The following is a 25,600-nucleotide window of genomic DNA, read 5'->3' as shown; positions in this document are numbered from 1 at the left end:
CTGAGGAATGAAAGGTTTGAACCCCACATCTAGTGCCCCAACTTTTAAGACTCTGACCCAAGGGACAGGCCCTCAAAACACCTAGCTCTGAAAGCCAACAGGGCTTGCATCCATGAGACTCATAAGACTATTGTAAACAAGGAAGTTCTTAACTCACTGTGGTTATTTCCCCCAGACCCATCTCAGAGGGAATAGACAGAAACACCCATCTCCCAGGCTTTTCCTGAAAGAAAGCTGCTTGCATACTTCAATAGCTGCTGCATGAGGGTTAGACTTCTAATATGCACACATCTGGGGATGACTACAGTCTTCCCCAGAGCCTGGAGGAGGCCAGTGGGCACTGTCTCTGTGTTCTCCCTCTGGCAGCTCCAAGTTGTACTGACTACCTGGAAGGAACTTGTGCACACATCTAGTGCGCGAGCTTTTGCAACTGCCACCCAGGGGACACACCCCTTGATCTGGCTCTGGTGGCCCATGGGTCTTGCATTTCATTGGTCCTACAATGAAATGGGACAAAAAAGCACTTCTTAACTGGCTATCCCCTCAGCACTCAGTGCAGAGGGAGCAGACTGAAATGCTCATTTCCCAGTCTTTCCCTGAAAGAGATCTATTTATGTACTTTAAAAGCTGGTGTCTGAGGGTCTGACTTCCAATCAGCCTGCATCTATCACTGACTGAGATCCTCCCCTTTGGGACACTGACAGGTCTTGGCACTACTCAACTACTAAGAGCCACTAAGAACAAAGAAAGCAACTTGGACATGCACAAAGGTTTGAGAGACAGTTAAGAGCTGGGGCTGGGGTGAACATTAAGGTTTATCTCCTACAAGAAACCAGACAGAGAGAGGCAGCTGTTTTATCTAATGCACAGAAACCAACACATAGAATCAAGGAAAATGAAGAAACAGAGGAATATATTCCAAACAAAAGAACAGATAAATCTCTAGAAACAGAATTTAATGAAATGGAGATACATGATTTACCTGATATAATTCAAAATAAAGGTCATTAAGATGCTCACCAAAGTCAGGAGAACAATGCATAAGTATAATGAGAATTTCAACAGAGAGATAGAAAATATAGGTAAAGTATCAACAGAAATCACAGAGCTGAAGAATATAAAAATTGAACTGAAAAATTCATTAGAGGGGTTCAACAGCAGACTAGATAAGCAAAAGAAAGAATGAGCAAACTCAAAGATAGGGCAGTAGAATTCATCCAATTAGAGGAACAAAACGAAAAAAGACTGAAAAAGAGTGTAGATAGCTTAAGGGACTTATGGGACACCATCAAGTGGATCAACAGTTGCGTTATATGGATCCCAGAAGGAGAAGAAAAAGAGAAGGGGCAGAAAGCTTCTTCAAAGAAATAATGGTTTAAAACTTCCCTAACCTGGGGAAGCAAGCAGACATCCAAATCCAGGAAGCACAGAAAGTTCCAAATAAGATGAACCCAAAGAAACTCATAGCAAGAAATATTATAATTAAACTGTCAAAAGTTAAAGACAAGGACAGAATCTTAAAAGCAGCAAGAGAAAAACAACTTGTTACATATAAGGGAAACCTCTGTAAGACTACAGGCAGATTTTTCAGTGAGACTTTGCAAGCCGGAAGGCAGTAGAATGATATATTCAATGATACATATATTGAAAGAATAAAAACTGCCAACCAAGAATACTCTATCCAGCAAAATTATCCTTCAGAATTGAAGGAGAGATAAAGAATTTTCTAGACAAGGAAAAGCTGATAGAGTTCATATTGGCCTTATAAGAAATGTTAAAGGGACTTCCTCAAGCCGAAATGAAAGGATGCTAATTAGTAACAGGAAAAACATATGAAAGTAAAAATATCACTTGTAAAAGAAAATACATAATTAAGCTCTATTTTAGAATAGTCTAAAATTATAATGGTGGTGGGTAAATCATTTATAAATCTAGTATGAAGGTTATAAGACAAAAGTAGTAAAAATAGCTATAACTACAGTAACTTATTAATGGATACACAAGGTGAAAAGATGCAAATTGTGACATCAAAAACATGAAATGTTGGGGGGAGAATAAAAATGTAGAACTTTAGTATGCATCTGCATTAAGTTATCGGCTTAAAATAGACTGCTGTAATATGTTTTATGTAAGCCTTGTGGTAACCACAACGCAAAAACCTATGGTAGATACACAAAAGGTAAAAAAAAAAAGGAATCTAAGCATACTACTACAGAAGATCATCAAATCACAAAGGAAGAGAGCACGGGAAGAAAAGAACAAAAGAACTGCAAAACAGCCAGATAGCAATGAATAAAATGGCAATAGTAAGTCCCACCTATCAATTATTACTTTAAATGTAAATGGATAAAATGATGCAATCTGAAGATACAGAGTGGCTGAATGAATAATAAAACAAGACTCAACTTATATACTGCCTACCAGAGATTTACTTAAGCTTTATGCGCAGACACAGAATAAAAGCAAAGGGATGGAAAAACATATTCCATGCAAATGGAAACCAAAAGAAAGCAGAGGTAGTTATATTTATATCAGACAAAATAAACTTTAAGGCAAAGACTCTAATAAGTGACAAAGAAGATTATTATATAATGATAAAGGGGTCAATCCAACAAGAGGATATAACATTTATAAATATGTACCCAACTTAAAAGCACTGAAATGTATAAAGCAAATATTAACAGATCTGAAGGGAAAATTAGGCAGCAATATAATAATAGTAGGGGACTTCAATACCCCACTTTCATCAATGGTTAGATCATCCAGACAGAAAATTAGTAAGGAAGAATTGGACTAAATTGCATGTTAGACTAGATGGACTTAACGGACATTTACAGACCATTACATCTAAAACCAACAGAATACACATTCTTCTCAAATACATGGAATATTCTGCAGGATAGATCATGTGTTGGGCCACAAAATAGGTTTTAATAAATGTAAAAAGTCTGGAATCATATCAAGCCTCTTTTCCTGCCAAAATGGTATGAAACTAGAAATTAATTCAGAAAACTGGAAAATTCACAGATATGTAAAGATTAAACAACTTGCCACTAAGCAAATGGGTCAAAGAAAAAATCAAAAGGGAAATTAGAGAGTATCTTGAGACAAATGAAACTGGAAACATAACATACGAAAGCATATGGAGCACAGCAAAGCAGTTCTAAGCGGGAAATTCATAGTGATAAACAACTACATTAAGAAGCAAGAGAGATCTCAAGTAAACAACCTAATTTTGCACCTAAAGGAACTAGAAAAAGAAGACCAAAATAAGCCCAAAGTTAGTAGAAGGAAGGAAATGACAAAGATCAGAGTGGAAATAAATGAAATAGAGATTAATCATTAGAGAAATGCAAATCAAAACTACAATGAAGTATCACCTCACACTGGTCAGAATGGCCATCACCAAAAAATCTACAGACAATAAATGCTGAAGAGGGTGTGGAGAAAAGGGAACCCTCTTGCGCTGTTGGTGGGAATGTAAATTGATACAGCCACTATGGAGAACAGTATGGAGGTTCCTTAAAAAACTAAAAATAGAACTACCATATGACCCAACAATCCCACTACTGGGCATATACCCTGAGAAAACCATAATTCAAAAAGAGACATGTACCCCAGTGTTCATTGCAGCACTATTTACAATAGCCAGGACATGGAAGCAACCTAAGTGTCCATCGACAGATGAATGGATGAAGAAGATGTGGCACATATATACAATGGAATATTACTCAGCCATAAAAGGAAATGAAATTGAGTTATTTTTAGTGAGGTGGATGGACCTAGAGTCTGTCATACAGAGTGAAGTAAGTCGGAAAGAGAAAAATACCATATCCTAACATATATATATGGAATCTTAAAAAAAAAAAAAGGTTCTGACAAACCAAGGGGCAGGACAGGAATAAAGATGCAGATGTAGAGAATGGACTTGAGAACACAGGGAGGGGCAAGGGTAAGCTGGGACGAAGTGAGAGAGTGACATTGACATATATACACTACCAACTGTAAAAGAGATAGCTAGTGGGAAGCAGCTGCACAGCACAGGGAGATCAGCTTGGTGCTTTGTGACCACCTAGAGGGGTGGGATCGGGACGGTGGGAGGGAGGCGCAAGAGGGAGGAGATATGGGGATACATACATACATATAGCTGATTCACTTTGTTATACAGCAGATACTAACACAACATTGTAAAGCAATTATACTCCAATAAAGATGTCAAAAAAAAAAAAAAGCAATAGGGAAGATAAGTGAAACTACCAACTGTTTTTTTGAAAACATAAAATTGACAAACCTTTTGCTAGACTCATTGAGAAAAAAGGTGAGACTACTTAAATAAATTCAGAAATGAAACAGGAGACATCTGATACCACACAAACACAAAGGATCATAAGAGACTACTATGAACCATTATATACCAAGAAATTGGACAGCCTAGAAGAAATGGATAAATCCTAGAAACATACAACGTACCAAGACTGAATCATGAAGAAACAGAAAATCTGAACAAGGCAATTACTAGTAAGAAGATTGAATCAGTAACCAGAAACCTCCCAACAAAGAAAAGTCCAGGACCAAATGACTTCACTGATAAACGCTACCAAACATTTAAAGAAGAATTAACAACAGTCCTTCTCAAACTCCTTCATAAAATAGAAGAGGAGAGAGAATTATGACACATTGTTCAATGGAACAGATTAGAGAGCCCCAAAATAAAGCCACAGAAATATGGTCAATTACTTTATGACAAAGAAGCCAAGAATATACAATAAGGATATTCTTTTCAATAAATGGTATTGGGAAAACTGGAATGCCACATGCAAAGCCACGAAACTGGACCACTTCCATCTTACAGCATAAACAAAAATCAATTCAAGATGGATTAAAGACTTGAATTAGGACCTGAAACTGTAAAACTCCTAGTAAGCTCCTTGACATCGATCTTGGCAATAATCTTTTGGATCTGACACCAAAAGCAAAGGTAGGAAAAGGCAAAATAAACAAGTGGGACTACATCAAACTAAAAAGCTTCTGCACAGCAAAGGAAACCATCAACAAAATGAAAAGGAAGCCTATGGAATGGGAGAAAATATTTGTGAATCATACATCTGATAAGGGATTAATATCCCAAATTTATAAAGAACCCATGTAACTCAATAGTAAAAAACCAAACAGTGAAACACATGATTAAAAAATAGGCAGAGGATCTGAATAGACATTTTTCCAAAGAAGACATACAGATGGCCAACAGATATGAAAAGGTGCTCAACATCACTAATCATCAGGAAAATGCAAATCAAAACCACATGAGTTATCACCTGATTAAAATGGCTATCATCAAAAAAGACAAGAGAAAACAAGTGTTGGCAAGGATATGGAGAAATTATTGTGCATTATTGGTGGGAATGTAAATTGGTGCAGCCACTATAGAAAACAGTATGGAGATCCTAAAAAAATTAAAAATAGAATTACCACATGATCCAGTAATTCCACTTCTGGGTATATATCCAAAAGAAATTAAATCATGATCTTGAATAGATATCTGCACCCCCATGTTCATTGCAGCATTGCTTATGATAGCCAAGTCGTGGAAACAACCTAAGTCTCACTGGATGGGTGTATGGGTAAAGAAAATGTGATTTTATACAAATAAATAAATTTAAAAATTCAGCAGTAAAAAAGAAGGAAATCCTGCCATTTGTGACAATATGGATGGACCCTGAGGCTATTATGCTATGTGATATCTAAAAAAAAATGAACTCATAGAAACAGAACAGATTGGCGGTTGCCAGAAGTGGGAGATGTGGGGTGTGGGAAAGGGGTTTAGGTGGTCAAAATGTACCAACTTCCAGTTATAAGTTTCTAAGGATGGAAGGTACAGCATGGTGACTATAATTAACAATACTATATTGTATATTTGAAAGTTGCTGAGAGAATAGATCTTAAAAGTTCCCATCACAAGAAAAAAATTTGTAGCTATATGAAGTGATAGATGTTAACTAAACTTATTGTGGTAATTATTTCTCAATATATGCATATATCAAATCATTATGCTGTATACCTTAAACTAATACAATGTTACATGTCAAGTATATTCTCAATAAAACTGGAAAAAATTAAACTAGGAACTGGACAAAAAAAAAAGAAGAAGAAATCCATGGATTTCAATCTAGTGTGTTTCGCAGAGTGTGCTGTCTGAAGAATAATGCTTACAATCCCATCTGAAACATTACACTCACCCCCACTTTCTCTAGTTACTTTCTGGCACAAGACCCTGATTTATTGTCTTGGGTACTTATCACTACTTGAATTTATCCTGATTATTAATTTCACTTGTTTATTTTCCTCTACTAGAGTCAAAGTTCTTTGAGATGAGGGACGTTCTCTGTTTTGCTGTTGTGTCCTCAGCACTTCATTATAGTAGGTGCTCAGTAGGTTCACTGTTAAATGAATCAGAATAAAGGGGTAGCACAGAAAAGACAGTGATTTGCTCCAGTTGGAGGTCAGTGTAAAGTTCTTATCAGATCCTCCTATTAGCACTGCTAAGTGGTGCCATTATTACTACTCTCATCTAGAAAATTAGGAAGCAAATTCAGATAGGTTAAAGTATGCATTCAGGGTCAGCTGACTACTAAATGGCAAAAGTAACACGTTCTAACCCCAAATTCTGTGTTCTTTAGGCTGCATATTGATAGAGTTGCAGTGAAATTGGTTTTCCATGTTCCATGTTTAATCTAGTCCTTAAAATCTTGAACATCTAGTCCTTAAAATCTTTTTACAATGGTAAAAGTACCATTAAATTAAAAAAAAAATGTGTGTGTATATATTTTCATCTGTAAATGAAATGCATCTCTGTGAGAATGTGTAAAGCAGGTTAGGCACTCCAAACAACTGAGTCCAGGACATACTTGTTAGACTGTAACAGTGTTTGTACTCATTAGTGTCATGATGTGCTTAGAGCAACCCTTTGATTCTCAACTCTAAAAAACATTCCTTAACTGAGCTTAAAATCCCATGCTTAGAGATGGTGTGATAGTGTTTAGGATAGAATTTGGTCAGTCTGTGCTTTGTCTATGCCTAACCAAAAGGACACTAGGGGAAACAATGGGAGTTTTCTAAAATGTCAAAGCAGATAAAACAGACTCAAAGGAAAATGGAGTGCTTTGTTGACGTGTGCAACTTTCTCTGCCTTTTGAGTTGCAGGGAAGTTATTCATGATACTTGGGTATGATCCTTTTCTTTGTGATTTCTACTAAAAAGCAAGAACTCGATTGATTTTGATGCCACCTTCTGGCTACTACAAAAACTTCAGCTTATAAAGTTTGGGTTAAAACAACTTTGAACGTTGTCTGATGCAGCCCAATTGCCAGATTAGACAGACCGAAATACCCATCTTCCTAGTATGAGCTTCAGATAGGGAAACAGGAAAGATTAAGAGAACAAAGCTCTTCTATTTAAGTTTTGCATCAATTTGGCATCTAAGTGAAGCAATAATAACTTTGTCTTCAGTTCACTGAAGAAACACTTATAAAATGGCAAGGAGGTCTCACAAATCTGTTTGATTGAACATACTACAAGCCCAGATCTGTTACTTGGTTTAATTTTTAAAATCTATATCAAAATAATATATGCCTATGAAAATAAACCAAACAATAATGAAGAGCTTATAATAAAAGCAAAAAAAGCAATGGTCTCCTGTCTTAGGAGATTTCTTTCCAGAAAGATAATCTCTCCTCCTTCTGGTTGTTTTAGTCAGTTCAGGCTGCTATAACAGAATACCATAGACTAGGTAGCTTGTAAATGACAAAAATTTATTTCTCACAATTCTTGGGACCAGAAGTCCAAGATTAGGTGCCTGCTTGGTCAGGTTCTTGGCTAGGGTCCATTCCCTGGTTTGCCATCTTTATTCTGCATCCTCAAATGGAGGAAGGGATGAGAGAGCTCTCTGAGGTCTCTTTTATAAGGGCACTAATTCCATTCATGAGGGCTACACCCTCCTGACCTAAGCACCTCCAAAAGCCCCACCTCCTAATACCATCACTTTGGGGGTTAGGATTTTAACATATGACTTTTGGGAGAACACATTCAGTCCGTAATACTACTCTTAGTTCTTCTGGCAGTTTTTTGCATAACTTTAAATCATATGCTTATTCTTTCATTTTGTACTTTATTAATTTTAGATAGTATCCATTGATAGCCTGCTATGAAAAATGAAGATTTAACTAATTTACATTATCTGTTTTCCTGTTCTCCCTCCTCGTTCCATGTTTAATGGTTAAATTATTGCCTTTAGATTTTCTTATAGTTTACTTTTGTGACTTTAAATGGTATACTGAGCTTTGATTGCTTGTTCCACTAACTTCTGTCAGTATCTCGACTCCTCTTTATGTAAGAGGAGGATTTTATCCCCACTACCCTTCTCTCCATCTTTCTTTTCCTTCCACTTTCTATATTTACCCTTTACATGGTCAAGTTTGTTATAAAGTTCAGTTCTGCAACTTCATCAGAATCTTTCATGTTCTGTTGGTAGGTTGATTCTAGAAGTTGGAAATAAGACTTTTACTTTGTAATAACTACGTGAAGTTTAGGCACTGTCTGGCCATTACATTTTCATTTCTACTGTGTCCCTGATATCAAAGTCAAATCTTACACTTTATTTGCAGCTTAGCATCATGCTACATTTTAGTTTATTTCAACATAGGGCAATGACATTCTTGTATAATGTTTTATTTGTCAGCCAAGTTTTTCTTGAATAGTCTTTATCAGGACCATAAGTTTGTCTACCATTCCAGTCACACTATTTTTCAGAGGCTCCCTCTTCTCTGAACACCTGCCTTGTAGAACTTCTGTCCTTTTGTTCCACTCAGGACCAGGTAAATATAGGCCTACTGCATAGCTTTAATTCTGGGACTTACCTACCTCATTAGATTGGGTCCCGCTTCTAGAGGTGCCAGATTTAGCAAATAAAAACACAGAATGCTCAGTTAATTTTCAATTTCAAATAAACAAGAAGTATGTATTTTTTTAGTGTAAGCACATCCCATGAACCATTTTCTATATCCCAACTTCTTTCTTTGTGAACACCCTTGTTTTGATGGAGAACACTCTTGATTATCTTCCTAAGAAGAGAAAGCACAGGAAGTAAATTTGAGAAGTCCCTGGAAATGTTTTTCTTCTCCCTCTTTACAGTTGACTGATGGTCTAGCTTTAGAAGTGTAACTTGAAAGACAATTCCTGTCAGAAATTTGAAGATACTGTTCTATTGTTTTTAGCATCCAATGTGTCTAATGCTAGTCTGATTCACATACCTTGTGGTGACTTTTTTCCTCTGGGAAAGCATTTAAAATTGTTTCTTTACTCTTGGTGTTCTGAAATCTCACAATTTGATGTAGGTCTTTCTTAAAAAATATTCTTTTTGTTCAGGCCTCAGTGGGGGTCCTTTAATTCTAAAGAACTATGACTCTCATCAGCTCTGAAAATTTTTCTTCAGTTATTTCTTTGCTGTTTTCATTCTTTCCATTTTATTGGTTGTCTTTTGGGAACTCTGTTAGTCATACCTTGGACCTCCTGGATTAGTCTCGATGCCTCTTTTTTTTTTCCTTATATTTTCCATCTATGATTTTTTATTCTGTATTCTAGGAGATTTATCAAGTTTTTTCCAGCTCTGCTTTTGATTTTAAAATTTTGGTAATCATACTTTAAATATCTTAAAGCCTTCTTGTTTCCTATTTATTCCTCTAATAACATAGTATTTTTATATATGAATAATCTGCTTGAATTACTCTGAAAAAAAAATTTTTAAGGTCCCTCCTATACCCTGAATTATTTTTATTTCATCTGGCATCAGTTTTTGTTTGTTTACTTTAGTCTTTCTCTTTCCTATTCTGATTTCTCTTAAATTCCTGATGCTACTTGGTTATCCATTTTTACTAAAGAAAGAATTGGGTCGCTTGTGTGAATTTGCTCTGTTTCTGTGTTAGTAGCTCAGTTTTTCCAGGGCGGCCTCTGCCCCATATGGGATAGGAACGTTGTATTAGCTGTTAGATTTCACTACAGCATGAACTGGTGGGAAGCTGACTGTCAGGCATGGGCTTTTACAATGCCAGAATATGAGGGGTTGTAGACTGGGGTACCCAGTCCCACAAAAGCCCTTGCTATCATTCAACAAAAGAGGCCTCTGTTTTTGCCCATTTTTCCTGGATGCTAGAAGTCTTAAGAGTAGGTGTATGGGAGGAGCACAGAGACGCTGATTTGCACTGTAGACCTATATATAAACCTTCATTAATCTTCTTACTTTTGGCCACATTTCTCACTCTCAGCTTTGAGTCCAGAATGTGTCATGATTTCTAACAGGCATATCATATCCCACCCTTTTTGTAGCTTTTCTATGGTGCATTCATCACTCAACACAGTCTCGTATGCTCTCCATCTTCCAGAAATTGTTGAAGTCTCTTGTGCAATTGTGTGCAGATCCCATTCTGCACGTCCTTAGCTGGTATGGTGAGGTTTATTCCTTTTCGTACTTTTATTCTTTTATTTCCATGAGTCTCAGGAAAGAAGAGAGATGGGCTTAAGTGCATCTTACATCATCTCAAACTAGTAGTTTGTAGTTGCTTCTGTTTTGTTGTTTCATGGCGGAAATATAATTCAAGTTAAATAATGAGTTACTTCCTCAGTCACTTCTGCAGAATTGTTCAGCTGCAACTATCGCCATCTACTTTGTACCTAAGGAATCTGAGGACCACTGATGTTTAAAGATATCAGACAGACTTTGATAGAATGACTATAGATTTGTGCAAAAAACTAAGGAGGATTCTAAGATATTGAAAAACTTATTCTGAAATTGACCTCATCCATTCTGCAACATCTGATGAGTGCCTAATATGGGCCAAGTACTCAGCTAAGTGTTGGCAAGGTAGATGGGTATAAAGATGAATAAGGTACAAACTTTACCCTTGAGGATCACATAATCTGGTGAATAACTTGAGTTTATGTAGCATTTTGCAGTTTATAAATCAGTTTTACCTGTGGGGCATTCTTGACAATTACTGATTTACCATTCAGCATTTTAACTACTCCTAAGGGACTCCAATGAATCATGACATGTAATAATTTATTCATTTGCTTAGGTACAAATCTGAATCACATGTAGAAGATATAGTTGCTTGGGTGGTGAAAGAGCCAAGCTCACTCTTGTGGAATCGTGAAGTAGCCTTGTGCATATTGTGTATGAATTTATAGCCAGATTCTTGAGCCATCTGAACTAGATGGGATTACAAACATGAAATGGGTTTATTTTTCCCCTATTATCGCCTTTAACAATGTTCTTTCAAATTTCTTTCCTTCTTGTTTTGGCATCTTGGGTAGCTTCCTTCCATAGCTTTCTAAATACTTTCTATTGTTAAAAAGTTCAGTGCAGTCCAATTTAAAATTTGAATCTTGTTTCTTCCAATTCCCCAGCTCAGGTTTGAACTCTGCAAGGGAACTTAGAGTGGGAGAGAGGCCCTGTTCTGCTATTTCCCTTCTCTTCCCTCTCTCCTGGTCCTAGCTCTTTGTGTTGTGACAGATAGAAGGAGGAGTATCTGTTACTTTCCTGGCCACTGCCCTAGTCCCACATGGTTGTTGCTGCTGCAGCTAAGACGTAACTGACTATGCATAAACTCTGTCTTTGGGGTAAGCATCCAAAGCCTGGCTCTCTCATGGTGCACAAGTGGAAATTCTCTGGGGAAGTCCTCACTGACTAGTTCTTTGATGTGAGAAATCAGCTTTGGCTTGCCCTCCACCAAACCCCTTTGGCTTTATGCCTGGTGATTCACCTCCAGTCTCTTGTCAGATGAGGTACCACCAGGAAGATGCAAGCCCATTTACTTGACTCCACGTTCTCCCATGACAGGCTGCTTCAGTGCTGCCCTCTTTCTACCCCCATTGGTTTATTTCAACTCTCCTGTGATCTCTTTGGGTCTCACTTTTCCCTGCTAAAACATTAAACATTTTTCAACATTATTTTCAATGGCAATATAGTCTTCTACTTTATGGATGTGGAATTCTTTATGTAACCAATCCCCTGTTGATGGACAATTTGATTATTTCAACTTTTTACTATTACCAAAAGGTGCTTTAAGTGTTAGGCAGCTTAAAGGGGAGTTGGAGAATATTTTGCAACTGTCTGGGGAAAATGAAGCCGATTTTTAAATGTTATGTTATATTAAAGTATACAGGGGCTGAAATGATATGAAATATTTCCACAGTCACTAAAAATATTATGTTGTTCTCTTAGGAACAAGCCCATTTTGTTTTACTTTAACCTGCTCAGCTGTACCAGTCCCTCCGTGGTGGTAAACCTACAGTGCCCTACCAGACAGGTAAGGCAAAAAAAACATGCCTCGCTGGTGATGTTAGCGATTTTAACATTCTTGGGTGAAAGAATTGAGAAACTACATTTGAGTTCTGGGTGTGTGTGATTAATGATGAATTTATGGAAGGTGGGAAGACAGAAGTATAAGCTCATGTTGGTTCATATACAATAAAAAAAAAAGCAGGGATTAATCATTTTAGTATGACTAGGAACCTCAGTGATTATCTTGTCTAACCACCTATTTTTATAAATGAATAAACTGCAGCCCAGAGAAGTGGAGATATTTTTCTCAAGATCAGTATTAGGAAGAATAAAGCCAGCTACTGTAACTAATAAACCCCAGTTTTTCAGTGACTTAAAACAGTAGTTTCTTTTTGGTCATAAAAGAGTAAAAGGCGGTGTTTGTGGTCAATGGGCAACGCTCTTCCAGGCTCCTTTCGTCTGGTGGCTCTGTCGTCCCTTAAGTCCTCAGCAGGAGCAGCACCCAGTCGCCGGAAGAAGACAGAGAGGCTGAATAAAGCACCCCTGTTCTTAAAAGCCTTGGATCAGTAGGGTCACACAGTGCATTTCTACTTATACGCCATAGACTCATTAGTTTTATTTGTTCACACCGAGATGCAAGAAGGAGGGAATAAAGCAATGTAATTGTGGGCTGAGCAGCCTCTTGTGTACCATGAACAAATGAAACAATAGAGACAAACTTCATTGTTTCTTCCATAGTCTATCCCTCTGTCCTCCAGAACACCCTTCTTCCCAAGGGAGACAGCCCAGAATCCCATGTGGTACTATCTTTAACCCATAGTCTAGGATCTATGGATTATGCATAGTCTCTCCATCAGGTCTTGACACTAAATGCACAATGGGGAACAGGGCTAGGAAAATTCGAATACAAGCTCCCATTCAGAAAGGGAGGACGTCTAAATGCACAGTGGTCTTTAGTGCATGGCACTGGAGAACAGTCTTTTATTTGACCTGGATCGTGTTCTCTGCAGGAAGTTGCTTATCCATCACATCCTATGATTCTTTGCTCAACCACCTGGAAGGTTATTTCCTGTCTGTCAGCCTCAGACCACACCATTGCTGAGCATTGGAAATATACCCTCTTAGGGCCCGCGTGGCTTTGAAACTTTCTTCCTATTGTGCGAGTTTAGAACCTCAAAGATTATATTAACAGTCAAAGGCCTTTTCAGGTTAGGTCATGAATTTGGCAGTACAACTACCTCAAAAACTTAGTAAGATTTTGACTTAGTTGCTTCCTCTTGGTTCCACTTCGCTGTACATCAGAAACTAACACAACATTGTAAATCAACTATACTTCAATAAAATTTAAAAATTTGAAAAAATATCACTCCCTTATATAAACCCTCAGTTCTTTTGCCCCTTCTCATTTACTTGTACTTCCCTGGCAAAACATCATTCATGGCTAAATGCAGCTTTCTGCCTACTCCATGCCTCAACCCAGGCAGCTGTGTGTTCTTGCAGAAAACACACACAACAGTCCATTAAATTAAGGACCACTAACCTCAAGGGGGCCCTTAATGCTGTCCCCAAATCACACAGGAGACCCTTTGCCCATTCACTAGCTACTCTGCTAGAAAACAATTTCGCACCTCTTCCTCTCACCTCAAACCTCCAAGTCCTCCTTCCCAGTCTCCATGTCAGCCTCTGACTTAGCTTCCTATTTCACTGAGAAAGTATCAGCATTTAGAAGACAACTTTTACGAGCTGCCACACTGACCTCCACTTGCCTTCCTGTCATCATCTGTGTTCATGTATTTACTCTGCCTTCCCTGCTCTTACTGTGGAGGAACAGCCTGTGCGCCCAAGGCCAGCCCATCCGCTCGTGCATTAGATCTTATCCTTGCTCACAAAGTCGAGCACACAACTCCAGAAATCTTCTGGTTTTTTCTTTTATTACCATTTTCCTTCTCTACTAAGTTATCCCCATCGGTAGACAAACATGCTGTTATTTCTTCCGTCTTAAATAATTCTCTCCTTGATCCCACATCCCCTTCCAGTTACTGCTTCATTTCTCTGTGCCTCTTTTTTTTGCCAAACTCCTCATAAGAATAGTTTATATTCAATGTGTCTAAATCCTCCCTTCTCATTTTTATTCAGGCTTTTACTCCTACTCCATTTTCTCCAAATGATATTGATACCATTGATCTCCATCTATTTAAACCAATGGTCAATTTTCAATCCGTATTTACTTGAGCTAACAGCACTGTTTAATCAACCCCTCTTCCTTAATATACTTTCTTCACTTGGCTTCTAAGGCACAACATTGTGTTTCCTCCCAACTCTCTGGCTACTCCCTATGAGTCTTCTTTGATGGTTTCTCTTCATCTTTCCAGCATCTTCTAAACACTGGAGTTTCCTCCTCTACCAAACTTAGTCCTCTTCAATACCTACATTTACTCCTTTTGGTGATCGCACCTAGTCTTGTGGTTTTAACACAATCTGTATGCTGCGCTTCCTAATTTACCTATCCAGATCAGTCTACTCCCGGAACTCCAGATCTTTCTATCCAACCACCTATGCCATGTCTCTACAGGGATATTTAGTTAGCATCTCAAATTTAACATGTCCAAACTCAATTCCTAGTCTCTGACTTTATCCTTAAAATTGTTCCCCACCCCCATCCGTCTTTTCTATTACAGCTGTAAATACCATCGAATCATCCTTGATCTCTCTTTTCTGTCACACTCATGTTTGAGCTGTGAGCTAATTCCTCTGGTCTCCATTCAAAATATACCCAGGACCAAACTCCTCCTTTTTTCACCATCTCCTCCTTTTTTCAAGGAACCAGCTAGATTAGTTCAATGACCTCCTGACTGGTCTCTTCTTGCCCCTGTCTCCAGCCCCTTAGACTCTCTTTTCTGCCCAGCAGCCAACATGATCCTGTTAAATGTAAGTCATATTATGTCCCTCCTTTGCTCAAGCCCCCTCCCCTCAATAGCTTCCCAAGTTACTCATATTAAAAGCCGAAGTCCTAACAATGGCCTACAAAGTCCTTCACTGTCTGCCCGACTCTGACCACATATGCTATGGCTCTCCCTCTGCTCACTGCACTCGGGTCATACTGACTATCTGTTGTCTTCAAAGGATCCAGGAAAGCGCCAACTTCATAGCCCTAGACTTTGATGATCTCCCTGCCTAGCCTGCTCTTTCTCCAGATGACTAGATCACTAGTCTTCTTCAAGTCTTCCTCAAATATTACCTTTTGTTGAGGCCTCCCTTAACTACCTATTTAAAATTAGAATCCCACCCTGGTACCTTTCATCCTCTGGCCTTATTTCTAGCCTTATTTTTCTCCATAACACCTGCTACCATCTCATAGCAAACAATTTTGTTTATTTTTTGTTGACCATCTCCCCTACTAGAACATAGGGATTTTTATCTGTTTTGTTCACTACTGTGTCCCCAGTGCCTAGAACAGGCTCAGAGTAGGTGATCAATAAATATTTGTTGAGTGAATGAGTAAATGAATGAATGAGAGAATATCTTCCTATTCCCAGTCTAGAAAATTTTCCACTACACTATACAAATCCATCATTCCCATGATGAAACAAAAAATCCTTGCACATTATGCTTTTTATTACATTTCATAAATTACTAGATTACATAAATTACTAGATTTACTAGATTATCCTTTCTTCATTGCAAATTGTAGCGTTTTAACCTTCAGTGTAACTCTCTCTTCCACTCACCAAATCCTAATTTATATTAGAGTGTTAACCCTATACGAATGGAAGATGTAAAAATAATGATGAAGAACTATATTCAGAATGCCCCTTTGTGGTTATACAAAGAATCAGAACTGAGTCAGAATATATATTAGCTGCCAATAATGCAGGATTGCTTTCAGTCTGCCAGGCAGTAGTGTGTCTACTGATCCAAGCCATATTTTTACGCATGATGTTTTTTGTTAATGCAGCATGGTCCAGACATGTGTCATAAGCATTTAAAGGACAGACCTTGATCAATTAGGATACCCAACCTCAATGTGACCTTCATTTTTGGCTAATTATATGTTGATTGCTACTAATCAGCACCCTATTTGAAGTGAACAAATTGGTCAGATAGAGGGAGAGTAAAGAACATTTGCTATATTGTTTTTTAACAGCTCATTTGTGTCTGGAATGAAATTTGATGTGATTCTCATTATCAAAACATTTTTTACCACTTAAATTACTTTCTTTTATATGTTGCATACACCGCACTTTTATATGTGTAGTATACATTGTGTGTGTGTGTGTATTTATAAATACAGAAATCATCATAGCCTCAACTCAGTAGCTCCTACCATCATTGAAAGCCTATGAAAACATTAGTATATTCAGTATTCACTTTTATAAATCCATTTAAATGTATCCAACAAGGGGCTAGTTCAGTTATCTTTCAGAATCATGTAAGTAAATTGCCAAAGTCTAAATGTCTGTGAGGTAGCTCCTAATACGTTAATGGTTTTTTCAGCTTAGCTCCGATCAGAGTAAACTTTTGATGTTCGCATTGACAATGACCTCAGTCTTCTTCCAAAAAATGTGAGCATGTTGGATGCTGTGAATGTCCCTAAACAGTTCTTCAGTTTTCATAGAAAGATACCTGTGAGACTTTCAATATTTACTCTAGAGATGTATGAATGTGTGTGTGTGTGCTTGTGTGTGTGTGTGCATATGTGTGTAGGAGAGACTGAGAAAGAGAAAAATGCATCTGGAGGTGTGAATGTGGAGATGGGTTGTTTACCTTGTCAAAACTTCTAAAAGAAATTGGACTGCTGCTACCAAACAATATTAACTGTGAGATTTGAGGTACCCATTTAGTTATCTACCTACTACCTTAGCTGTGGGGTTGATACCAATTGTCCTCGTGTAGCAGAGACATGACCCATAAAAGGGGAAAGAGATGTCACCTCAGCAGCCGTGTTTTTACCTAACTACCAGTAGGGGTTGAGTTAGAATCTGGTCAGTGAGAATAGTTACCAAAGTACAGTAGGGAGATGGAGCAAGTCAGAGCTGAGAAGGCTTTGGTAAGGAGGAACTGAAGGTGGAGGAAGGGAATGTTCAAGGATTGACTACAACTCTCATGGCTTCCTATGATCTTTGGTTTTTTATTACAAACAAAAGCAAAGCCAACAGAGTGCATCTTCCCTGATTCTTTCTCTCTGTGGAGTTACTAATTGGATTGCAGTCACTCCACGGTGGCTCTGTGGACTAGCACGGCCATCTGGTTTGGCATTAATAGGCCCCCAAAGTTCATTAATGTTAGATAATTGCATCAGTGACCTCTCTGCCCATGTTTGACTGGTGCTGCTGAAAGACAATAATAATGATTGATTGCCACAAATAGCCCTAATTTAGTTAGCTTCTTATGGTAATAAAACCTCCAATTATGTTCTGAGAATTCATTGGCACTGATAGTTATTAGTGGCGTAAGTTATCAATGTTTGGAGCATTTTAAATTACCATTGTATTCATGTAAAGGAAAGAAAGCAAGATTCTAACCCTGAAAATGTATAAACTACACAGGTAAAATTAATCTTGCATTAAGCTCTTATCTACTAATTCAGAAAATCATAAAAAAATATTAAAAGTTCATCACTGTCCTATGGAAGATGTCACACAAATCTACAAATTATAAAATTGCATAGAACTGCACACACACACACACACACAAATGAATGCATGTAAAACTGGTGGAAACTGAATAAGGTTAGTGGATTGTAACAATATCAGTTTCCTGACTGTGATATTGTACTATAGTTATGCAAGTTATTACTGTTGGCCAAAACTGGGTGAAAGGTATGTGGAATCTATTATTTTTCACAGCTGCGTGTAGATCTACAATTATGTCAAATCAGAAGGTAAAAGTAAGTTTGTCATTGTACAGCATCTTATTGTTTTAACAGAACATCAGCATCAAAGGGCAAGGAGTAGAGGTTGAATACTAGTACATGAAATTTTATTTTTTACAGTAAGTTTAGAGAATTGATTTAAGTTTCTTAGATGGAAAATTGTGCTTTGCTTTTTTATAGTGGTGGGTAATTTAGAAGTTTAACCTTGTAGATAATTCCTTGGTTTGTTCAACTCAATTCAATTCCCACCATTGTGTTTCTTTATTTCACAGATCTGTGTCTCCAAGTGCCCAGAAAGATTTTTAACCTACATGGAAATACAATTTAGGTACAGAAAAGACAGAAACTACTGGACATACTACAGCCAGTTCTGCAAGTCTGCTCATCTTAAGCCTGCGAAGGTATGCGTGTTTAAGCTTAAAACTAGAAAGAATTTACCTTGTTTCAATCGCAAGTGTAACATGAGCATTTGTAACGGATCAAGCTCCAAAATCTTCTTGGACGTGATTACTAACGGTACCATTTCATTAAAACACAAATGCACATGTACATACAAACACACACACACACATAATTTATGCTATATCATTTTGTAGACTTGGGGTGTTATACAAGACTGTTAGGTCTGGTAAGTTAGCATCAACTATTCCCTGACACCAGCAAATTCTCTTCTTGGATTTTTTGCTGTCCAGAGTTAAGAGCTAAATGTCATTTGCAGTCACCATTTCATTAATGTGGTGATAAAGCTCCATGGCTACTTAATAATAAGAACTTTACTTCCAAACCTGGTTTGATAATTACTCATTTTAAAAGTCCCCAAACACTAGATTTAAGATTTATAAGGGATTTCTAAAGCCTTATTGTGTTAATTAGTAGTAATGGCTTCTAAATTAGAGAAGATGCCATTTTTCCAGAAAAATATTAAAGGATTAGAGACTAAGGATATAACTAAGACGAAGATACACACCTTCAAAGACATGCCTTGGTTTCAGCAGGTCTGACTTTATTATTGTTGATTCAATTGAATTACAGTTAGGATATTTAAGAGTGTTTGTCAAACGAGTATGTGTGTGTGATAATCTTACAATTACTCTTATTAGGGGTGTAATTTGGGATAAGGAGATTATTAGGGAATTGAATTTTTAAATGACAAAATTTTTATATTAAGAGTAAAACTTGTCATCACATCATCTTTAAAATGTTAACGTACCCTTCCTTCAATTTTAGACTCTCACACAAGTTTTACTGGATGATGATTGTCCAACAGCGATTTTTCCAAGCAAACCTTGTAAGTGGCTATTATTTTACCTTAGAAACACAGAATCTACCAAGAAGTTATTTAATTCAATTCCCTTATTTCTCAGTTGACAAAACTGAGGCCGGGAATGGTCCTATGACTGGCCCAGGGTCCCAGAGTTAATTAGGAAGAATAAAGCCCATTCTTCTGGCTCCAGCTGGGGATGTTCCACTGGAGCTTGGTGAGGTTTTAGGTTTGGCTGCTTAAACACACACAAAAAAGTTTGAAAATTGATTTTTAAAAGCCCATTCAGATTGATTCTTTGGTGCTCTATGAACACACATAAGCACAGACACACTCTAACACATCCACCCCTGAATTCAGCCAAAAAGTTTGTTGAGAAATTGCCTGGGGAGTGAGGGTGGGGCATATATTTGTATTTATAATTTGAAAGTTGAAATATTTGTATGTCTCCTGAATGCATCAACATTTTATTTCTTTAAAATTTATAAACTTTATTTAACTGTTTAGAAGAAAATGAAATAATCACTCATTTTCCTTTCTTAAGGCTATAATTCTAACAACAGAGAAAAAACTTTACATAAAGATGTCCATCACAGTGTTATTCCAAAAAGCACCCCCCAAAAAAAGAAAAGACAAAGAAAATTAAAAGGAAATACTCTAATATCCAAGAGCAAGGAAATGCTTAAATAAATTATGATGTATTCATTAAATGAAATATTTATAATTTTTACATAAGTATTGTATATACGTTACAATGTTACATAAAATGAAAAATACTATATGCATTATGACAAGCCTGTATAAATTAAAATAAACAACAATGAAAAAAAACTATTCAAAGAAAAAGATTGGAAAGAAATATGCCAAAATATTAAGTGATTGTTTTGGAGGTGGCAAAACTATGGCCATTTTCTCTCTTCTTTCTTCTTTTTTCTATATCTCTGTTTTTCCACAATGAGTACATATTTCTTTTAAAATGGAAGAAAGACAACAGTCATCAGTTTGAGTAGAAAGTCAGTTACCATTGAAGTAGCTACCATCAAACATAATGTCTTACATGCTCCCATCACTCTTCTCTGGATCATTAAAACCCTGCAGCAAAGATGTAGACCTGGCAAGCAACTGCATTTAACCAGGAAGTCCTGGGCAACAAGTGTCTGTAGTCAAGAAGAATGTTACAAATTTTTATGCAAAACGGTAAAAATGAATCATTAGTCACTGAAGATGTAATAGGTATAAAAGTATAACATATAATCCTGCCCTTATAAGTATAGTTTGGTTAAATGACACAATATGAAATGTACATTGGGGATACAAAAATGAATAAGGCACAGTCCTTTACAGTCTAGTGAAGGAAACATTAAGATAAATATTGAAATCACTTGTATCCCCCCAATAGAGGATTAAGTATAGTACTTGAAACAATAGTATGCAGCTAATAAAATTCACTCATTAAAGATTTTATAAATGGAAATAAGTAATATTAAAAGAAAAAAACAAGGGACAACCTCTCATGTACTGTATAATTATAACTCTCAAAAAAAAATTCTTATAGAAGAAAGACTGGAGGAAATGCACCAAAAGGTTAATATAGTTCACTGTGGGTGATAAAACTATGTACAGTTTTGTATCTTCTTTCATAAAATTTTCTCTACTTTCCAAACATATAATGAGCATATTTAGTAATTAAAGCTAACGGACTAGATGAGTTATTGCCCAGATATAATACGTAGAACAAGTTTCGGGGGTTCTGTATGTGGGAACAGTCATGTTGAAGGGGCAGAAAGAGAAAGAGTACACAGAAAGGAAGAAGGGAAGGCAGGAGAGAACCTGGGCCTGTAAACCAAGGGAAGAGAGTTTTAAAAGGCAGGGGTTGTCTCCCATGTCAAAGACTCATTCAACAGAAAGTTAATTCATTCAACAGCAGATACTCACTGAGTTCCACTATGTACCAAGCACTGTGCTAGGTAATGGGTTCAAGCAGGATGAAGACTGAAAAAGATTTGGAGGTTTTGGCAACTAGGAGGTCACTGGGATCACTGGGAGGCTAATTTGCATGGAGAGGTGGAGACAGAAATACGGTTTGGATTGAGAGAGAATGGAAGCATCTGGTAGAGGCTACTATGTCAGATTTGCCAGGGAAGAGCAGGAGAGAGAGAGGGCACTGAAGCAGTCACCCCGATTGTAAATGCTACGGAAGATGAAGGTAGGTAGATCAGACCATTTTAAGCCAGGAAAGTCAGGAAAAGCTTTACAAAGACATATTTCTTCTTTCTCTATATCAGCTGCTTTCATATTTTCAGGTTTACACTCCATACGAACCCATTCAAGTCTGTGATACTTCTTGTAAGAAAAAATATAAAAATTATCTATTTCTGATTGCTCCTCCCTCTTCATTTAAAATTGGGGTTTTAAAACATTTTTAGTAATAAAGATTTGTAAAGAGGCAAGGATTCTGTATAATTAAAAATAAGCACATAGAAGATTGAATGGTAAATTAACTCTTCTCAGAAATGCTAGTTTTCAAAGTGTGGGCCATTTTTGATAGCTTTAGAATTCCCATTTCCAGCCCCGCTTAAAAAAAACTTGTAAATGAGCTGGAATAGAGACAAATTATTCAGACTTTGTAAATAAAAATTTAATTGTCTTAGTAACCTAAAATTTGAGCTGATTCTTATTTCCCAAGGAAGTGTTCACTAAACTCTGGTTTTCAAGGTTTCATTCAAGGAGTATCTAAGAATTTTGTAAAATAACAAAATAAATTCATCCAATCATTCAAGTAAATATAGCCTTTTTATTAAAATGTGTTTACCATGAGCGAGAGGTTATCAGTATTACTCTTATAAAACCTGTGCTGTGTGTCCTTCTTATGGCTACTTGATGAATATACCATGTATAAAATAATCAGCAAGTTTAAATGTAGCTTCAGATTATGATCGTATTTGCTTTCCATGTCAGTCTGAGAATCATCAGAAAGTCTGATTATCAAGTAATGGGCAATTATCTATATTCAGCAATTTATACATTGTCTAGTAAGAATTTGATTATAAATAACAGAAGGCTTAAGAAAGGGAGGACATCATGAAGGAGGAAAGTGATTATCATAATTTTAATTTATTTTTACAGATCTCCAGAGATGTTTCCCTGACTTTTCTACTAAAAATGGCACTTTAACAGTAGGAAATAAGACAGTGTTTGAAGATGGAAGTGGAAAGACAAGAAATGCTGTAGAGCTCAGGGCAGCTGCAAAGTATGTTATTTACACTCCCATTTTCAATTTTGATGCATCCCATTATTGTCCCCAAACTGAAACTTCCATTAGGTTAAGGGTTATGGAGGAAGAATTATGTATTATTCTGAAATATCCATGTCACTGTGGATTAGAGAACTCGGTATGTGTTCATTAAGAAAGCCAAGTAAAAGAGAAAGCAGAATGAATTTGAAAGAACAAGTATGTTTTTCAAAATGGTTAAGTCTTTCATTATCAACAGGTATAGAAATGAGACATCAGGAAACAGATCGCAAGACCTTAGTATAATTTACTTTTGAATAAGCATAATTTTAAAAACCCATGCTTTTTTAAAGCACCATTTTATAAAAATGACTGAAGTAATAAAACTGCTAGATATTTTAAAGGGAAGGGGGCCTTAAGAAAGGTGAAACAACCATGATGCTGCTCTGTCAATACTGTGTCGAATTTCTATGGACTAACTACAGGGAAGTGAATTTTCTGTTTCCCTTGGCTGTATACATCATGGTGTTCCACGTTATTGGGAAATACAATTCCCTGGGTGCACACAGACTTGTATGTGCACAAATATAAACACACAGAGTACCATTTCATAGCTTAGTTGTTGAATTTAAAGTAAAAAAATAAAGGCATTGTAAAAAATTTATTGTTCTGTCTCAAAAGATTTTAGCAGTCCGTGTAGAACAGTGCAGTTCCTGTGTGTTTAGAATATGATAGCAACATGGATGAATTTCACAAATACAAAGCTATGTGAAAGAAATCATAAAGTAATAGTACAATTCCATTGATGAAAAATTTTGAAGTAAGCACGACTAAATTAAATTACCCTATGATGCATATATAAATGGTACAACTAAAAAGAAAACTAGGAAATTATTATCACAAAAGTCAGGATTACGGTTAACTTTAGGGGAAGGGGGAGGTATTGTAATTGGGGCACATGGGGGAAAGGAATGACTACGCTGTAGTTACTATGTTCACTTTGATAATTCATCAAACTGGATGCTAACGATTGGTGCACTTTTCTGTATGTGCCTCTTTGTGCCTTCCTGCTACAGAGCTGTCAGAAGATTAAGAAGGGGAATTAAATATCATATTCATTCTTGGCTCTATGGATTTTATATTGGCTCTATGGATTTTATAAGTTAAAAGCTGATCTTACCAACTAAATTCATGTCTTATAGTGAGGCTCCTGCAACACTGAGGGTGTGTTGCATGTGTTGGAGAGGGGTCTGATTATTGCTCTTGGAAGCCATGTTCCGTCTGTGTGCAGCTATAGCTGGCTACCTTTGCAGGTTTACCAAAGTGGCACCTCATGTATTGTTGTGGCTAGGAAATGAGTCACTAGTGATAAATGGTTTCTAAAAATATGCTTAGAACTGCAGCTTCCAAATCCCTTTTATCATAACAAGAACATTTCTGTTTAGTGGTAGTCAAAAAATAATTGATTTTTTTTCCTTCTTTGAATTCAGTGGTATCAATAAAGTCCTTGATGCAAGGGCAATTGGAGTGAAAGTGTTTGAAGACTATGCAACAACGTGGTATTGGATTCTCATGTAAGTGAAAGCTTAGGTGTTTCTTCTCCAGCCCCATTCTGATTTTATCTTTGTAGAATTTCTTTCTTCAAATTCCCCATTCATAGTCATGAATAAAAGGTTGACTTGGATTTCAGTTCCTGCCACTTTCTTTTTCAGACAGAGTGAAGATGAGGCAAAGATATTTGGAAATCTGCCCAGTGGTAGCAGAAAGTTATAAGAATGTAAATTTAATTTTATTAAATCACTAGTAAAAGTCCTCTTATAAACATATACTTCAAGTCACGCGGGGCCATATCTGTGGTATGTTTGCTTTTCATCACACGTTACAGTGGATGCAGTGTTATTTCTCTGGTACTCATTTGTCCTCCCCTTGACCTCCAAAGGATCATTCTTATTTTTTAACACAGCCCTTCCACATAATGTTTCTTATCATCATCATCAAAGTCACTGTACTTAAGAGAAGCTGAAAAAGACATTTGAAGGGAGGAGGAGATTTTAAATTTCCAGACATAAGATTTGCATTTCTGAAACATAAAGGAAAATGTAGTCACTCTTCTGGAGCAGGTACACGTTTTGATATGCCTAAGGCTGTCATTACTATCTGGCTCTTGTGTCACCTTCTTGTACCCTAAGTACCCTAAAAGCATCTATGATTCCCTGGTGATCAAAGAATAAAGTGAAAACTTCTTCAGATACTTACAAAGCCCCTTACAATCTGGCCCAACTTAGTTTCCCAGATTTATCTCCATCCATGTTTCTGGATTAACCCTATATTCTAAACACATCAAATAGCATGCCCGTCCCCGGACTGTCAAACCCCCATGTTATTGCACATTCTGTTCTCTTTCCTAGCATATCCTTCCTTGTGTCCTGGGCAACCCCATCTCATTATTTAAAATCAGCTTTTGTGTCATCTATGATGTCTTTCTTGACTTCCCCAGCTATAGTAAATTACTTGCCCCTCTGTGTTCCTCATAGTCATTGTGTGTGTGTGTGTGTGTGTGTGTACGTGTGTACATACCTATATATAAACACACATACCTGTCTTCCATATAGCACCACCGTCTTGTGTTTTATTTACCTGACTCTTTCCCTCTGATAAACTATGAACTCTTTACCATGGTAACTATGTCTAACTCATCTTTATTTTCCTAACTCCTGGTATGGTTCTTGGACCATAGAGATGCATAGAAAATGTGGAACAGTTATAAAAATACTAGGGGAACAAGATAGATATATTTAACTATAAGGTGCTTAATAAAGTCAAAATTGCACTGTGTGTAAAATACTAGTGAGTAGTTTTTGGAGCTATGAAACTAGATAGTTTTATCAGATTTTACTCATT

General features: G+C 36.8%; 1 protein-coding gene across 2 annotated transcripts in view; it reads left to right on the top strand.

Annotated features, from left to right (window-relative positions):
- Positions 1–25,600, top strand: part of SLC44A5 (solute carrier family 44 member 5) — a 353,266-nt gene that overhangs the window by 283,918 nt on the left and 43,748 nt on the right. For both annotated transcript variants that reach the window (XM_036830780.1, XM_036830772.1), the window contains exons 5-9: positions 12,275–12,359; positions 18,479–18,607; positions 19,434–19,494; positions 22,594–22,717; positions 24,190–24,273. In XM_036830780.1, the coding sequence (XP_036686675.1) occupies positions 12,275–12,359; positions 18,479–18,607; positions 19,434–19,494; positions 22,594–22,717; positions 24,190–24,273 (483 nt within the window). The remainder of the gene's footprint in view (positions 1–12,274; positions 12,360–18,478; positions 18,608–19,433; positions 19,495–22,593; positions 22,718–24,189; positions 24,274–25,600) is intronic.

Source organism: Balaenoptera musculus, chromosome 1 (assembly GCF_009873245.2).
Source record: "Balaenoptera musculus isolate JJ_BM4_2016_0621 chromosome 1, mBalMus1.pri.v3, whole genome shotgun sequence".
In the NCBI taxonomy this organism is placed as follows: Eukaryota; Metazoa; Chordata; class Mammalia; order Artiodactyla; family Balaenopteridae; genus Balaenoptera; species Balaenoptera musculus.
The sequence above is the reverse complement of the archived record's forward strand: the minus strand, read 5'-3'. Positions and strand labels throughout refer to the sequence as shown.